The 19164-nt window shown below is 40.0% G+C and overlaps 1 protein-coding gene across 4 annotated transcripts in view; it reads right to left on the minus strand.

Moving 5' to 3' along the window:
* The window catches only part of ARID5B (AT-rich interaction domain 5B), a 200764-nt gene that overhangs the window by 100945 nt on the left and 80655 nt on the right, over nucleotides 1-19164 (minus strand). Inside the window, exons 1-2 of one of the 4 annotated variants that reach the window (XM_063669940.1) lie at nucleotides 12919-18018; nucleotides 1595-1825 (exon numbers count right to left, since the gene is read on the minus strand). The exons of 1 other annotated variant lie outside the window; for it this stretch is intronic. In XM_063669940.1, coding sequence (XP_063526010.1) covers nucleotides 1595-1825; nucleotides 12919-13084 — 397 coding nt within the window. In that variant the 5' untranslated portion in view covers nucleotides 13085-18018. Of the gene's footprint in view, nucleotides 1-1594; nucleotides 1826-10826; nucleotides 10940-12918; nucleotides 18019-19164 lie in introns of those variants that run through there. 2 more of the 4 variants (XM_063669941.1, XM_054503392.2) reach the window with 2 other exon arrangements.

The raw sequence follows: 19164 nt of genomic DNA on the forward strand, positions 1-19164 counted from the left end.
ACAATAAATAAATTTCTTTGAAGAAGAAAAAATAAATATAAATAGTGTTGCCCTCTTACAGAATGACAGTCATTTGATAAGCCAGAGTTGTGAGAGATATCCAAAAAAACAATTTAGAGGGAAAAAATGTGATGGCTCTTAGAATCTAGTGGACTTAGATCATTTGGTTCCCTTTCCTCTCTCTCTCTTCCCTTCCTTCTTGATCATCATATGCCATCTCCTTATCCTCACCCCGACTCCGTTCACATAGCTACTTGCAAAATTTCTCCAGCAGCAGCACTAGGGCTGTTGGAATCATGAAGAATCAAATTTAAGAGGCCATAGTGGACTCCTGAAACCATAACAAGGTCTGCAAAGGATAAGCAGAGTAACCTGAATCTGGATAATCTGCCAACTAGTGATTCTCAGGAAAACGTCAGCCAACAAAATCAAGGAATGTTTCAGTTCAAAGGGACCCTATGCTCTCTCCAGGCTAAGGGTCTCAACCTCTTCTTCACCCAGGTAGCCATGAGGGATTCAGCAGGGCTCAGCCATCCCAGCAGTCACTCTGTGGTAGTGATTCCAGAGAAGGGGTAGGGTGAGAGTGGTAGGTGTTCACACCTCTAAGTATAGAAATTCCCAGGAACACAAGCAGTTTGATAAGCCTACCCCAGGGTATTCTGACATCCCTGCCCAGCCTGCTGAAAACCACTGATATGATCCAATCTCTTCAACAAACAGATGAGAAAGTGATAATGTAAGAGAACGACTATCTTGGCTTGCATCTCGCCATCTACTGCACCGTGTAAGGCTTCCCAAACTGGTGATGTGATATCTTCTTCTCCTCCCTTTCTGGCTACATGTAGAGACACGAGACCGGTTAGCTAGGCAGACATGCAGATTAAGATATGTATCCATCTTTGGTGGGCACAATGTGCATGTGCGTGTGCATGTGTGTGTATGAGTGTATGAAAAAATTCCGGACATGGACATCTATTACCTATCATCTATCTATCTATCTATCTATCTATCTATCTATCTATCTATCTATCATCTATCTATCTATTATCTATCTATCTATCTATCTATCTATCTATCTATCTATCTACCAATCATCTATGTGTCTATCTACTGTACAGTACTGAAGTGGTTATCTATTTATCCACCATACAGTACTGAAGTTGTTTTCTTTCTATTTATCTCTCCACTGTTTACTACTGAAGTGGTTACCATTGGTGCATTTTTACAATACCTTATAACAATGAAAAGAGAGTGAATGGTTAAATAAAAAAGCATCTGAATAGACAAAGCCTTTTGAGAGAGAACTAACACGAAAGCTTCCTGTCCTAAAGTCCAATTTCAAGGTCGACCAAGCAACTTCAGACTCTACATTGAACAACAAATTCTAAATAATCATCTGTTACTCATAGTAAACAGAGGCTGCGAAGGAGGCAATGATGCCTTATGCCGCAATAATTTGGGGGATGGGAGGGGTGGGGCAGCACATGGGGCTTGTGAAAGTGAGCCCCGTTCCCCATCACCGCTCTTCAGAAGAACTGAAAACAACTAGACACACACGCACAAGTATCAGGTAGGAAAAAAAAAAAAGACTCACCAAACTCATCGCATATACTCTCGTTTTCTATGAGAGTCGGGTGGTCAAAGGTGTCCCGACAGTACAGGATCTGAGGGTTCCTGCTGACCACTGCAATGCCCCCCAGGGCCAATGCAAACTGGTCCGTTAGAATGGAAGATGGCTTATCCTGGATGCGTTTCAGCATCGAGCGGTACCGGCAGTACTGGGGGTAGCTGAGAACTATCACGTTCGTTTCTTCCTCGTCCTCCCCTAGACAAACGAGAAAACACTTCCATTACCCTCTTCCCTCTGACAAAGAACTTTCATGGCCATGGTATAACTTCAATAATCACTTCTGGTTTGGGACTAAAAAGATTCTCATCCTTGTTACAGTCTGGGGATGCCAGCATCCTCCCAGCCCCACTTCACCCATCCAGCCCCACAGAATACGCTTCAGGCTACCCGCATAGTGGACCTTCTAGTAGAGAAAAGAAAAGAGTAGGCTGGCCCTCTAGACACAGTAAGTAATGTTTGTGTCATCAGCAAGCAGTAGGACTCAAAAACTGTTTTGAAAGAATCTTCATTTTTTGAAGCATTGAAGTCATCATCATCATAGGGAAAGGCAGAACTTTGCTGGGCTTCTTTACATTCATTTCTAGTTTGGAATTGCTCTTATATTGGATTATACAGATGATCCTCAACTGAATGATGGTTCCACGTAAGATTCCTTGACTTTATTATCGTACAAAAGCAACATGCATTCAGTAGAAAGCACAATTTGAATTTTGAATTTTCATCTTTTCCTGGGCTGGTGATATGCAGTAGGACACTCTCCTGTAAGGCTTGGCAGGGGCAGTGGGTGGCAGCTCCCAGTCAGCCACGAGATCAAGAGGGTGAACACTGGTACTCTACAGTGTACTGTGTTGCCAGATGATTTTGCCCAACTGTAGGCTATGGCAAATGTTACAAGCACGTTTAAGGTAGGCTAGGAAAGCTATGTGTTCAGTAGGTTAGGTGTATTCAATGCCTTTTCGACTTGATATTTTCAGCTTACAATTGGTTTGTTGGGTTGTAACCCCATAGAAAGTCGACAAGCATCTGTATAATCTTTTCAGTGCTTGGAGCCTCTGAAAAGGTCATCCGGCCCCAAAGATGTCCATGGGTCTAAAATGCATCACCATCTGCTCTGGGGTCATGAGTGCTGCTTAGCAACTATTTCCTATTCTCCTTTTGGGCCTGTGGAAAGCCTGTGTGCCTCACTCTCTTGGAGGCCAGTGGCCTTGTGACTTTCCTTGGCCAATGAAATATGACAGAAGTGGGTGGTTGCTTTAAGACCCAGTGTGCCACTGACCACAGTCTCTCTTTGTCTTTGCTGTGACCATCTGTAATGTCCCAGATAGTGGCAACTCTGCCAGTCTGGGTCTTGGAGTAAAATTAACATGAAGCAGAACCCCTGGTTGATCCAAAAGAGACATATAACATAAGCAGAAAATAAACCTTTGTTGTTCTAAAGCAATGGTGATTTGGGGGTCATTTGTTATTGCAGCATGATCTAGCCCAACTTGATTGATACACCCACCTTCTCCACCCTCCCCATACCCATACCCCCTCTCTTTTAATGTTCCTCAAATCCATCTGGTAACTTGGCACACCTCAGAGAATCATGCTGGGAGGACTCCCTAAGCATCCCTGTGAGAGAGTTCTATCAAAACCACCTTAACTCGGGGGACCATTTCAGCAAATTTAGCGAAGCTTTCTCTTATAATGATCTTAATGCTTATTTATACCTCACTTTATTTTGTGCTCATTTGTAAACACCAGATTCTGCACGGGTGAAGCCTTCCTTCATCTTAAGCTTGAGAAATGGCAAACACGGTGCTTTGGTGGCCTCCACCTGTACAACATCAAGCTGAATTTAGGCTCCATGACCCAGTTTGCCATCACTCTGCAACCACCCCATCAGAGCAGTTGTAAGCAATTCCCAGACATGTCACTTGCTTCTCCAAAGGGAAAACACTCAATATTTCAAGCCCTTACCATGCTGCAGGGAATTGCACTAGACAGTTGTTAAGGATACCGACATTATCATGGCCATCTGGTAACCAGTGGGAGACGAATGAGCAAGGACGGAACATAATGATGGAACATACCCAGTACCAATGGAAGGTGTGCATGTGACCTTTTCAGATAGGAGGCCAATACCCAGATGTATTTCTAATTATGTTCACTTATTTCCTCAGGCTGGCGGCTTTTCCATGGATGGAGATGTTTAGCTGCTTGCAAGATGACATCTTTAAACAGTGTACACGTCTTCAACTCCTGCCTGATCTGTGTATAGCTGCTTTGTCAGCTGGCACACTTAATTAAAAGGAAATATGTTTACCTTGAAGGCAAGCCCCCCAATGCAAACTAGTTTTGAGATGCTGATATATGTCCCAAGACATGCCCATCTGAGATTTTTATAGCAGACCATGATGCTAAGTTCAAACTTTGGGTTCAAAACTGTGCTTTTTATACAGCTAAAGCACAAAAAGTTTTAGTGAAAATATTCAAATGCGGTCGGTTTGCCAGAGTTTTTAAGTGCTATTTCAAGAGGCAGCCCCCAACGTGTCAATTGTATTATTACACTCGATTTGTATTATACTCAATTTGTCTAAGACATTGTTAATGAGAGAGACGCATATAACCATGAAGTGCCAGGACTACCCCTTATAGCAAGTTCATAGCTTAATACCATCTCCCAAACATAGTAAATACTGTGCCTGTAAATACCTGTTGATTCCAAAGTTCTATCTTGGTTGTGCAATTAGCTTTCTATGATGGGGGTAAAGGTGCATCAATTTCTCCAAGTATTCTTGAAATAAAATGGAGAAAAATGTGTGCGCTCTCAGGTTGAAGGAGTATAAATGAACAGTTGCTTCAGAGTGAGTTTCATGGAAGGTGTCACCTGGACTCTTGGGACCACTTCACTTCCTTCATATGCCTTCATTCTCCTTTTGTTTTTTTCTCTAACCATTTTTCATGATGATGCCATCTCTAACTGCTTCCCAATTCTCTGTTCTGGACGGAGTCGGCTCCCTGGCAATCTTCTGTGCCTAGAAATGACCTCTTTTTTTTTTTCTCTCCACCTCATCCTAGTTCAAAACATTTAAATCACGCAGTACCCAAAACACTAGCCAAGTCATGAATCCTTCTCTTTCTGTTGGAAGAAAAACAGCAAGTTCCCCCTACTCTCAACTCCTACAACTGTCCGTGCATTCTGGAGACAGTGTTGCTAATAGTGGTCCTGGGACTGTCTGCATCAGAATCAGATACTGTGCCATCGAGAACCAGTGACTCGGCATCTCTAAGGCTGGGGTCTAGGAATTTACCTTTTCAACAAGCATCCCAAATAGCTCATGCATACTAAACTTTGAAACCAGTAACTCTGAGTTTACTTTTTTGCAAAGGCTTAAAGTAAGGTTGTTAGTTTGGGTTTTGAAATATATATATATATATATATATATATTTTTTTTTTTCAGTTGTCAGACTTTTAAAAAATTCTTATTTCTCTCCTAACCCCCCAGTACATAGAACAAAGAACCAAATTTTCTTCTCTCTGCCACTTCTTCAGGATTGTTACAGATATCACAGAAGACAGCAAATTTTAAAAGCCCTCTTAACTAAAAATATGAGAAACAGAGAGACTGTTTCCCCATTTAGAAAGCAAGTATTAATGCTATTTCCAGTACTGATAATAAAACACTAAAATTTACAAAGGTTTTTTATATAGCATTTTCATATCTCTTTTGTTCCTCACAACAACTTTATTAGTGTAATATTCCCCAATTTGAGACTATAACCACCCAATCCTTTTCTTTTTTTTCTTTAAGAGATGGGCCTCTCTCTGTTCTTCAGGCTGGACTCAAAACTCCTGGGCCCAAGCAATCCTCCTACCTCTGCCTCCCGAGCAGCTGGGACTTATAACCCAATCTTTGAACTCCAAGTTTGGTGGACTTTTCATTAGGATAAAATGTCTCAAATAATAATAGTAATAATAATAACAGAGATTTAACTGGTTTACACTATTAGGGATGAGGATGGTGGCCTTTGATCAAGTCAAATATAAGACTTCTGTTTGATGGAAGACTAGAATTCAGCCAGTTGGAAGCCAGAATTCTACTCTCCTTAGGTTAGCTTGTTACTTATTATTTTGGAACACTGCAATTCCCACTGTAATGATTTAACATTATTGATACATCATTCATGTACATTAACTTTCTACTTTCTATGCATGTGATAGGAAATAGCCCCAACTCTATGTGTTGCCAGCCTAGAACCCCTAACTTTCATCAACCTCCTTCCACACACTAAGAGGCTACAGGCACAGCTGGGGCTTGGTCTATTGTGGCAATTCTTGGTGGGGCCAAAACACAAATGATAACTTTGTTGCTTATGAACAGAACCGCCCATTTGGACCAGAATTTTGGCATTGTTTGGACAGAGGCAGATTTCCAACCTTGCAATTAGACATCCCCAGAGGAGTTGCCTTTAATATTTACCAAACTGGAGAAAGCCCACGAGACCTTGAGGACTCCTAGGAAAGTTTACAAAGCATTCTAAGTGAAAAGTAAAAGGGAAAGGTACAGAGTCAAAGTGGGACCCGGAAAAGCCAAGGTTGAAGCTAGGTTGAAGTTTTACTGAGTAAAGACATTCTGGGTCCAGGTCTCTTCTTTGTAGTTTATTTTATTGGTGAAAACATTTTTTTTTCCTCAAGACAAAATATGGTCAACTTTATATGAAAGGTGTGTATAACACAGTATAAAATTTTGAGTTTGAGGAGGGCTTTCCAGATCTAAAATTCTATGATCCTAAAACTGCCTCCTAAGCCTTTGCATTAAATTAACTTCCTTCTGATACAGCTATAAATATTAAAGTGTTCAATGGCCGGCATATTTTATTTTGCCCTAGTACACCAGGAAACAACTAAAGCCAAACAGTCCTTTCAAGAATTATTTAAATTTCTCAGCTACTTCTTTCTTGCTCACGCATTTCATATACACATAAGTAAACACTCCTGTGCGAAGTTACCCATGAAACAAGGGCTGCCAATAAATGCTGTGTAAGATATTTTCCCCCTTCCAATTCATAATAGGGAAAGCAGATAAATCTAAGAATGAATAAATTGCACATTTGTTTTGTAAAAGACAAACAAAGTGTTCCCGGAACAAAGATTTTCTTTCAACCACACCCACAGAGAAAAAGAAATCAAAGTACCCCTAGGAGTACTCTTCTAACACACTCTAGTTGGTTGTAGCTGGTTGGGTTATATATACATTACTTGATTTCAGTCAACAGAAAATGATCTGTAATAAATTGCTAGTAACCAAGACTGAAATTTTAAACCATAATTATGATATTCTATTGAAATGTCATCCCATTCCTCAATTTCTCCTATACCAAAAAAAAGTGAATGCCTATTTTAAAATGAAACATTCAAAGGGAATAAGACACCCAACATTACTAAACCTCATTTCAACTTCAATAAAAAGAACTTTGCCTATTAAAAGTTAATACCTAAAGTACACTGCTTGTAATGCTCAACCAAAATGACTCTAATCCTGTGCTTATATCATAATTACACGTTTTGTTAACCTCTCTCAATGTCAATTTTTTACTTATTTATATATTTCAAAGTCCGAAACAGAATTCCACAGAGAAACTGTAATTATAACATGAGACTCCACCCAAGCTTTTCAAACAGTAACTGTATACCATTGCTTTAATCCTCAGAGTTGGGCTGGGGGTGGGGAAGGGGTCGGGGAGAAAGGGTAAGAGCAGGCCTTCATTCTGAATAGCACGTTGCTCAAGTTGTCTTTGTACAAAGAGAGATGCATGAAATAGCAAACACAATGAATTAATGGAGCATTGACTTTCAAATATCCATAATGCTATTTTTTGAAAATAGATAATGGCGGCCAAATGCACGGAGGCTGAAAACATAAATTCCAGAGGAGAAATTTGCTTTTATCTCTTACACAACAATTTAGAAATGTAACTTTCTTTTTCATTCTTGGGGTGAGGGGAGGCTTGTTTCGGAAACATCACACTATTATGCTTACTGAAAACCACTATAATCTACTTCTAACATCAGTAAGTTTTTTTAAAAAAATCTTTTAAAAAAAACCTTCGCCCCAGGATTTTATAGAGCCTAGTGGAAAAAATATGCATGTTCCTTCCTGCACCTAATTACCTCAACTGAAAAATCTGCCAAGTATTTTGCCCTTTAGTTCTCTTAATCGTATTAGGGCAAATGCATTTGGATGCCAATAGAAACAAACATTTAAAGATTTTCACTTAAAAGATTCCAAATATGTATGAAGGCTAAGTTTGAGACACAATGTCCCTTGTGCTTCAAAGACAACATACAGTTTTCTTTCTCCTTTTTTTTTTAAAGCAAATATGAATGTGCTCATGTTATAAAACTTGATGTCTAGTTTTGAAACAATTTAAGCAAAATAATGTCAATATGTGAGGTTCTCACAATGATTTATGCTTCCTCCTGTTACTTTATTACATTAGACATTCTTTTCTCAAAGCTTTATACTTTTCACTGTGCTCCTAGCAACCAACCAACGGCAAAGCATCAACTTTATACACCTGGCGCTATTCCAATTCTTACTGCTATTGACAATTATATTGAAGTTTCCATTTAATTGCTGCTCTGTTGTGACACCGAATATTTGTCATAATTAGGCATTTCCTATTTTCTGTCCATGCATTTTTGATTATTACTGAAAATGAAATTTTTATTCCAGAAAACCTAAGCATGAAAATTCTACAGATAAGAGTAGCTACAGCTGTTACTATCATTACCAACATTGTAACATGAAGAAAAAAAAAGAGAATATAATTTCTCGGAAGGTAATTTTCCTTTCAGCCTAAGTGCTCTTATTCATCTTGCAGTTACTCAATGATTTCCTGTTCTAATTACAGGACATTATACAGAAAGACATTTGTAAAAGGAAAATGCAGCAGAGCATATGACTAAATAGCTTGAATTGGTTGAAAGTGTTTAAAATTCCAAAGTTGTACATCAACTTTATCAATTCGTGGTTACAGCTCTATGTAAATGTGTACTGTGTCCTGCTGTATTTTTCAATCTCTCTTAAGGCAGTAAACTTAGTACCCAAAGTTAGTACACATCAAAGGGGAAAACACATTTGCAGTTAAACTGATGTTGAAGAGCTGGAGTCAGGGAAGATCAGTTGTGTGTGTGTGTGTGTGTGTGTGGGTGTGTGTGTGTGTGTCTCCCTTCCTCATCAAAGCTGTTAAATTGGAGGCATGCCAAAACAAGGAGTGGAAAATATTAATAATAAAAATAAATTAAATGCCTGATTAAAAGGGAAAGAGAACAAGATTCCATCCGGAATAGAAATGAAAATGCCACAAACTATTTCATAAAAACAAACTGTGACGTAAATTACACATCAGTATTGCACTGTTGTGGTTATTTTGAGAAATGGTTTGTACTGTAAGTCAGCTGGTGCTGCCCCACCCTTAATGATTTTGTAATTCTCGACACAGTAAGCAAGTGGGGCAGCCCTGAGATTGCTGAGACAGAAAACAGACCTAGCCATACAGAACTGGCAATAAAAAGATAATGTACTTTTAACATAACAGAACAAGGAGATTGGCTTGGCTTTATTAACTAAAAAAAACTACTTTAAATGGTCCCCAGCTTGCCATTTGTTTTGCTAAATGGAAACACAGATCTTCCTAGGATAGGCAATGAAAACATCACTGGAGAACTTAAAAAAAAGTAAATGTGGGAAAAATATATCAGTACATGGATGCAAACAAAACAAAAAATATTTCAAATGCAAAACCAAGGGTTTGAACCAGCTGTTTTCAAAAGCAAACCACTTAAAATAGAGCCATAGACAAATATAAAAATATGTATCAAAATGTTACTATCAGCTTTTGCCCTTACTATTGCTTCATCACTCAAGAAAAAAAAATCACAAAGCTAAACTATAACCAAACACTGCTACCACTCTGAGTAACAAATGAACTCAGTGGGAAGAAAGCCAACTCCACCTCCAAGGTTGTCCCAAAGGGTCACTGAATTCTAAGCCACGACCAGGAGCCACTTTTTATCTTGAGAATTTTGCAGCTTATTGCCATAGGGTTGATCTTAGCCACATTTAAATTTAAATGTCACACTAGACAGGGATTATGCAACAGGTGAGACTTCATGGCCAGATTGACATGTAGGTAAAGTTGTTACCACATATGAGGTGATATTCTATGCGGCCTGACTTACCTTAACTTGCTTCCCCATCACGTGGGTTAACCTTTATGCTATAGTCAGCCATTCACTTTTTTTTTTCTTGAGACAGAGTTTCGCTCTTGTTGCTCAGGCTGGAGTGCCGTAGCGTGATCTCAGCTCACCGCAACCTCCACCTCCTGGGTTCAAGAGATTCTCCTACCTCAGCCTCCCCAGTAGCTGGGATTACAGGCATGCGCCACCACACCTGGCTAATTTTTTTGTATTTTTAGTAGAGACAGGGTTTCTCCATGGTATTTAAGCTGGTCTCGAACTCCCGACTTCAGGTGATCCACCCACCTCAGCCTTCCAAAGTGCTGCGATTACAGGCGAGAGCCACCGTGCCTGGCCTCCGCAATGATTTTTTAACCATGATACCAAAAGCACATAAGAAAACAGCAAACAATAGATAATTGGACTTCATCAAAATTAAAAGCTTTTGTGCATCAATGGACACTATCAATAAAGTGAAAAGACAGTCTTGGAGAGGGGGAAAATATTTGCAAAGCAAATACCTGATAAGGGATTAATAACTAGAATACATAAAGAACTCCTGCAACTCAGTAACAAAAAGACAAACCAATTTAAAAATGGCAAAGGACTTTGATGATTCTCCAAAGAATATATATAAATGGCATCTTAAAAAATGCTCTTCATTAGGGAAATGTAAAGCAAAACCACAGTGAGATACTACTTCACACCCAGTAGGATGACTATTATAAAAATGAAAACAAAAAAAATCCCAAGTGTTGGCAAGGATGTGGAGAAATAGGAATGTGGAGAAACAGGACGTGGACAAACTCCTGTGCATTGTTGGTGGGAATGTAAAATGGTGCAGCCATGATGAAAAAGTATGGGACTTCCTTAAAAAGTTATATACAGAATTGCCACGTGATAATTCCACTCCTAGGTATATACCCCAAATAATTAAAAACAAGGACTCAAAAACAGTTATTTACATACCAATGTTGATTGTAGCATCATCACAAAATAGCCAAAAGGTAGAAACAACCCAACAGTTCCTCAATAGATGAACAGATAACAAAATTTGGTGTGTGTGTGTGTGTGTGTGTGTGTGTGTGTGTGTGTAGGATAAATATTGTGATTCCACTTATACGAGGTATTTAAAAGTGGAATCACAAAACAGGGTGACTCATAGAGACAGAAAATAGAATAGAGGTTGCTAGGTGCAGGGGGTCTAGGAGGGTTGGAAGGAATGGAGAGCTATTGCTTAATGCATACAAAGTTTTTGTTTGGAATGGTGAAAAAGTTCTAGAAATAGATAGTGGTGACAGTTACACAATATTGTGAATGTACTTAATGCCACTGAATTGTGCACTTAAAAATGGTTAAAATAATAAATTTTATGTTATGTCTATTTTACACAACAATGAGAAAGAGGGGAACATCTGGGAAGGGTTATATTTTCTGTGTAGATTCATGCTTGGTTGCTCTGGGGAGGAAAAGTGGTGTCTCTCCAATCCACAACTAGAATATATCCTGGAGGGCACAGAATCAGTGTCCTAATTCTTTGGTATCCCTCCTAGACCTTTGAGAGTGCTGACAAACGTAATTGCCTACAGACGGTGTTGCAATAAACATCTGAGCCTTCTTCCAAAGGATAAGGGCAGTCATGTCATTAGTTCACCACAGGCTCTGAACCAATGACACTTCCTAAAAGGCTGAAGAAATCTGGAGAAGGTTATCTGCCCAACATGACTGTAGCCACTGCCTGGCAGGCCCTTTTTAAACAAAGGGTCATGTGGTTAGGCAGCTATCTCATTTTAGTCACTTTAAAAAATAAAAGAATCTCGCCACTTGAGGAGTTTGTCCACCATGCTCTAAGTGCTGAGCCACCTCTGCAACTGCACTGACTTCTGGGAGCTAACATCTGTGTCAAGAGCATTTTTATAGGTTGCATTGTTTTCCTTCATCTTACCGCAGGGCTTCTGGGGCAGCTCAACAAGGAAAGAAGGGAAAAGGCCTCTTGCCTCTGTCAGTGACTCATCTTAAATCAGTGGTCTTCAAAGCGGTGAATCTCTCCTTTGAGGGTACGAGAAGACTTTTTAAAGGGAACCTACATAGGGATGGGACAGATCTTCAACTTAGATACTACTCCACTCCCTAATGCATCTGCCCAAGAATGAGCCAGCAATCAGAACAGCCCATCTCCTTCTTCACCCATCCTCCATCCCTAGTCCTATTATGAGCACTAAAGTGTCAAATCAAAGTATTGGTTTTAGAGATGCTTCCTTTATTGATCTATCAAGGAACCTCAAGCCATAGGCTTTTGATCTTTCCCTTTTTGCACATAGTTCTGTTCAAGAGGAAGCTTAGCGTTAGAAATAGAGTACTTTGGCCTGTGTTATGATGCTCTAAATTCAGAAAAGCCAAACTAATAAAGGTTAAGGATGCTGGTCCATTAAAGTGTAGCTGGAATGCGCGGCAAGGCTACCAGATTTTTTGACATAAATTGCATAAACCTATGCATAAAAATTTTAGATAATTTATGTTAGAACTGTTGTGCTTTATTAAACACAGATTTAAACCAGATTTTTATCAAATCATATGTAATCTGTCTTCTAATTATAGTTAATCACCATCTTATTTCATTTCCTATCATGTTTAACATTTTTTACTTATTAACACAAAATTTATTCAAAACATGATTAAAAATGTAGATGTCCACTTAAAACTGGGCAAAGGAATACACGGATTATTTTTTTCAAAAATCTTTTAGAGTAGCATTATCCAATAGAAACATAATGTGAGCCAACTTGTAATTAACACATTGAAAATGTAAACAGAAAACAGGTGAAATTAACTTTAGTAAGCTATTTTATCTAACCCAGTATATCCAAAATATTATGTTAACATGTGATCAGCAGAAGTGATTACTGGTCGGGCACGGTGGCTCAAGCCTGTAATCCCAGCACTTTGGGAGGCTGCGGTGGGTGGATCATGAGGTCAGGAGATTGAGACCATCCTGGCTAATACAGCGAAACCCCGTCTCTACTAAAAATACAAAAAATTAGACAGGCATGGTGGCACATACCTGTAGTCCCAGCTACTTGGGAGGCTGAGGCAGGAGAATCACTTAAACCCAGGAGGCAGAGGTTGCGGTGAGCCGAGATTGCACCATTGCACTCCAGCCTGGGTGACAGTGCGAGACTCAAAAAAAAAAAAAAAAGTAAAAGAAAAAAAAAGATTACTAGTGACATATTTATATTATTTTTTCATAGTAAGCTCTCAAAATATAGTGTGTATTTTACATAGCATCTCTTGAAGTGGACAAGCCACATTGCAAGGGCTTAGTTGTCACAGGTGGCTAGTGGCTACCATATTGAACAGCACAGCTCTCTTTAGAGCGTCCACCTGAAAAGAAATTTTAAAATCATTGTGTCCTGGGTCCGAAGAGGCACTTGGGAAAAATGAGGTTGTTCTGTGTACAGGTTCCTTTTGGCCAACTATCTTGAGATAAGATGTTCTGAAATACAGCTAGGAGAGAACAGAACAGGAGGAAAAGCCTCACAGTGCCTGTTATTTCACTGTTCTGATACCCCAAACCCCAACAAAGGCCCAAAGTTAGCAAGTATAGTTATTTTAGTAGAGATTCTCGCTTGCCACCTTTGGTTTCTGGTGAATAATAAAAATCAATTCAAAGTAAACTAATAATCTCTTAAAAGCTTCAACTATAAGACCTGGTGAGAGCCCTCTCCTCTGGGTTAAACATATCCTCCTGCTGTAACCAGCTACAAGTTCACTTGGTGCCATGTCCACAAAACCATCTGCTCTGTTTTCTGTCATGACACCCAGTTGTTCAGAATGGGTATTTCTTTCTTTCTTTTTCTAGGGTGCACATTACTAAAAGTAGTTTAACAGCTGAAAGAGATACTTATGAAACCTACTGGAAACTGAAACCACTATTCAATCTCACGGCAAAGCAGTCATATAAAAACTCCAGCACCTTCTAATGTGCTGTCACAGTGCACCATGGAAGAACATCATTGAAAGCTGATGATACAGATATGCTCTGTTTTACTTCCTTTTTGTACAGGGCTAGTACTGAGTAAGCTGATGTAAGACAGGAGGATGGCTCTAGTTTAGTCACCTTTCCCAAAGTACCTACCATCTGCTAAAAATCATTTCCACAGCAAATATTCTCCTTTCCCCAATCTCTAACATCCAAACCTACTTCTCTTTTCTCATAAAAGACAATAAACAAATTGCTCGTGACTAACATATTAATTCCAGTGATAGTTCTGTGGTTTCATACCATGAGTTACCAGTGCTACAGATCCCTGTTCTGGGTATCTCTTAGACATTTCTTTAAGATTATTTCTGTTTGCAAGAGTTGGCAAACTATGGGCCAAATTCAGGCCAACACCTGTTTTTGTAAATAAAGTTTTATTACAACATAGTCATGCACATTCATTTACATATTGTCTTTGGCTGCTTTTACACTACAATGGCACAGTTGTGTGATTATAGAGTGGTGCATTTACTACAGACACCTTATGGAGCACAAATCTAAAATATTTACTATCTGGCTCTGCTGACCCTTGATCTACAGAATATAGTCTTGCTGCCAGAAATCTGCTATTTTGGATCATGAGTATCAGCTTAATTTCTAAGATACAGTTACTCTGTAACACTTGCTGCATTTACTTGTTCAAGCTGGACTCTCCTTTCCAGAATATGAGTTCCTTGAAGGGCAGGAGCTAGGTCTGTAGCATGTCTGAATTCCTAACACCCTGGAAACAAGCGAAGCACATGAAAGACTTTTAATTAATGTTGCTTGTTTTTCTGGTTATTCACTGTCCCTCTGTTCTCATCCTACTCCTGGATCCATTACTCATTCTTTCTTCCTTGCTCTGTGACCCCTGAATGTTTTATCATTGGGCTCCCTCATGGGCTGGCTGGCTTCTGCTTGTTCAGCCAATGGGAGACACCTAACAGATCGCATGTGGGAGAGAGAGAGAAGTTGTAGAATTTCTTCTTTGCCCCATCTCTGCTTCGGCCTGGCAGCTCTGGCCAAGGCCACAGCTCCTCCCTGACGGCAGCTTTCACCAGGTAGCACTATGTCTTCCTCTTGCTTCTTACTAGTGCCCAAATGTCTTCATGGTTCTTTTCACCCTAACCCCATCTCTATAGTCTTCCTTTGGTTCCTTTTGTTGAGCCTTGGGTTCCCAATCTGTAAAATGGACTTAAGAACGGTGACTTTCTGGGAGATCTTTTAACAGTAGTTAAAAGATGCAAAGTAGTCAGGCTAATGTAGCGCACAGTAAACGCCCCGTAGGTACTTGTCTGATTATTGCTTTGCAAGTTGTTTTCCAAAGTATGCCAAGGAACACTAAACACTAGTTCCTTGAGAAAGAAGAGAGTATGTTACCAAGTGTTATGTGGAAAAGGGGCATCACAGCATGGGAAACACTGAGTTTAACAAAAAGTTACACAAACAGCTTGGAGCCTTTAACATGCTAATGGACATTTTAATGCGTAGTGGGGGAAGATGCTGCTTTTCCTGAATTTATTTTACCATGAAATCCTCTCCCATCTGCTTCCTCACCCTCCCCCACTTTTTTGTCATTCATGGCTCACCTCAACAAGTTAGTGTTTCCCTGATCACATTTTGGGGACATAACACACCCAAATGTTGATTACAGCAATCGCCCTGCTCCCTTCAGCTCTCCTTCTCAGCACACGCAGCCAGCTTAACACTGTATAATTACAAATAGTTTATTATGCATGGTATAATCACTCATCTGTATAACACTTCCAAATTTATAAAGCCCTTTCATGTGCTTAGATTCTTTCAATCCTCCTAGAGTCTCTCTTAGGGTCTGTCAAGAATAGTCCCATTTTATACATGAGGACACAGGAAGCTCAATGAGGTGAATGACTTGCCCAAGGTCATCCAGCTAATGGCAGGGGCAAGTTGCCTGGCACTATTTTAAATCTCACACTGTTCTCAACACACCCCAGCTGCCTTCTGCTTGACTCTGAACCTGTGAGAAGAGCCCTGTCAGATTCATGGTATTCCCAGGCACCTCTCAGAGACCTCCAGTGGGCTGGTGGCTTTGAGAATTCTCGTGATTTTTATGAGACACAAATTTCTGGTTTCAGACTGTAGTATTAAAGAATCTCTTCCAGTCTTGTGTTCAAAACAATCCCTAAGTGAAGCTTGGTTTTGCCTTATTTGGAAGATAATCTCAAAAACAGATGACCATTGCACAGAACACGCTTCACCAGCACAATTCTTTACTTTTAACCCCTTAGAAAGCACATTTCAGCCTAACTGAAGCCAATGGTATTATTATTTCTCTCTATTACTTCTCCTTTTTGGATCCCGGGACGAAGATCCACAACCACCTGATTCTCATCATACACACGTAGCTCACACAATTGCACCCACTGTATCATCAAAAAGATAAGATTAAAAATGATAGCATTACATATATGTAATTTAATGTTTTTTGGGACTCTCACAATGCAACCATCACTCCAATCACTCCAATCAATTTATAACATTTTCATCACCCCAAAAGGAAACCTCATACCCATTGACACCCTGGCAACTACTCATCTACTTTCTGTCTGTATAGACTTGCCTATTCTGGACATTTCATATAAATGGATTAATATAATATGTGGTTAAAAAAAAGGATTTAACATCAAAATGGTCTTCCATCTATTGACTGGTCACACACCAACGGAATACCTTCTGTGGATTAGGAGGTAGCAGGTGGCAACAAGATAAAGACCAAAAGCCACCATCCCTCTTCAAAGAGGGGTGTACAGCCTAGAAAAGGTGGTGGGCATGTGAACAGATGTATTAGGTTGGTGCAAAAAGTAATTGTGGTTTTTGCCATTAAACATGATTGCAAAAACTGCAATTACTTTTGCACCAACCCAATACAAATAAGCGTTCTGACAAGACTCACAGCAGAGGCAGAACCTTGGTAGCAAAGAGAGTGAAGAAAGTCTTTGCAGGGAAGAGAAACCCCTCAAGCTAAGTTTTGAAGGATACATAGAAACTCCCTAGGCAGATTAAAATACCATGACTCATTAATCTTTCCAGCGTGTCAGCCATGAACATTCTCTCTCCTCCTTTGGGCAGCTCTAAGGAAGTTATTATGAGCCCCATTTTTCAGATGGGCAAACTGATGCCAAAAAGAGATTAAGTAATTTAACAACAGTCCCACAGCTAAGGAGGCCTGGAGAATAGATCTGGGCCCGATGTGTGGGTCTGCCTGCCCCTGCTGCCTCAAAAGGTCAGAAGGAGAGAGGAGAATCTCCTGTCCCCAGGGCTGTAGCTGGTATGAACCAGTGAGGACTCTGGAATTTAGGTGCTGTGTCTGGAATATGGGTTTGGAACTCTGAGAGAACCTTGGTGGCAATGCTGTGGGTTTTTGATTAAATCCTGAAGGCAGCGAGGCTGCCGTTCATGCATGGTAGTGATGGGCCTAATCTCCATTCCAGCAAGAGTGGAGGATATATTGGAGGATTGCTGTACCTAAACCTTAGCCTTCATCTTCCTCCTTTCACTCAGCTGACTGAGGCCCCCCCACCGGCTGCCTCCACATGAGCAAGCTCCACTGGCCCCAGTTCAAGGAAGACCACATTCAATGTCCGGATGAAGTCTCTTCAAGGGAGAAAGAGACCATGCAAGCAGCATTTGAGGGCAAGATCCCAGGAAGAGTAAACTAAGTCTGATTAACTGGATACGCAAGGATAATGTCTATGCTTTCCTCATGCAGTCAGCGAACCTTTATTTGGTTCCTACTCAGTGCCAAACGCTGTGTTCAGCAGTGGGTTTACATGGGTGAACATGACAGCACCCGCTCTCAGGGAGCTCCCAGTCCTATCCTCCATTGATGGAGAAAACAGATGAGACTCCAGACAAAGGAGGAGTTGGTGGCTCCCAAAGAAACAGTGGAGCCCAGGGGACGAATAATTAAAACGTAAAGCACATCCCAGAGCTCAGCACTTTGAAGGTGTTTATGTCCCAGCTCTGAAAGAGATGTTCTGTATTTTATCTCTGAGTCTGAGATTTCAAAAGCTATGGTTGGTGCAACAGTAAGAACAAAAGGGGGTTTAAAAAATATAATTTGGATTATGACTGGGTTCATGCAGAAGAAAAATGGATACGTCAAGTACACAGTCTACCATTTAAATATTTCCTTTTTCATTTTTTTTTTTTTCTGGCACTTGGCTTGCCACAACTTCCATGGGGCAAGTGCTTCATACACAGGTCAGCAGCCGAGATCTCTCTCAATAATGAAAGATATTACTAATATAAAATTTGCCTCAACTGAAATTCAAACCTGATGTGATTTTTTTTTTTCCTCAGGTGGGATGTGGACAGAGAACATCTATATAATAGGTGTTATCATTCAGGAGGCCTAGACTGAACCAATACTTTGCAGCTAAATGTAATTTGCGAAGCACAATTTAACAGCTCCATTTAGCAACTTTTTACAATCAAGATGATTTCAACAGTCTCTGAACGCCAGCCAAGATACCACCAAAGTATACTTAAATACCAGCAAATATTACATGTTATAAAAATTCTATGTTTGTCTCCTCCGATTTAAGAAAATCACTACTCTTTCTTATCCTTTTAAGTCAAAGCCTTTGCAATTTTTCAATTCTAAATGGGAGGAGGAGGAAAGGAAGGGCTTGGATGAGAAAACTGAGGTTTGTATTTCCTAAAATTAATATTCACCTTCCCCAAATTCTCTTTTTATTGGCTGCTAAGCTTTTAGGTCCTTACTTCAAGCCGAGTGAGACACCCAACACACCCTTTTCTTGCTCCAGTAACAAATTTTGAAACTTACAGGACTTCCAACAGCAGTTATTTTAAGGATTTAGTCAGAGGCACACACGAGCAGCCTCTGAAGGAGCCTCAATATGAGGTTCTAGGCAGCCAAGAAAGAGTCTCTGAGATCCACCAGATCCCTCTACTTTGCCCCATCCTGCAAATCAATCTGGTTATTTAAAGTCATCCTTACTCTTTCTGATTGGAGGGCCAGTTTCTAAATTAAAAAGCAACATAATTCATCACCTTGGCGGGGGTTTATTTCTTATCTCAAGTTGGTCCGTGTTTTGAAATCTGGAAATAAAATCTCATCTTCTCATGTACGATAAGGAGAATAAAAGCAAGGGGCTTCCAGTGTTAGGTTACCATTTCCCAAGGCCAGCGAAATCCCCTCCCACCTTTCTCTAACAGTTTCTAAGGCTTCGGAGCTGGAACAAATATTCTCATGCGCAAGTTAGTGGAAGAGATTCTTCCAATCAT

Source organism: Pongo pygmaeus, chromosome 8 (assembly GCF_028885625.2).
Source record: "Pongo pygmaeus isolate AG05252 chromosome 8, NHGRI_mPonPyg2-v2.0_pri, whole genome shotgun sequence".
NCBI lineage: Eukaryota > Metazoa > Chordata > Mammalia > Primates > Hominidae > Pongo > Pongo pygmaeus.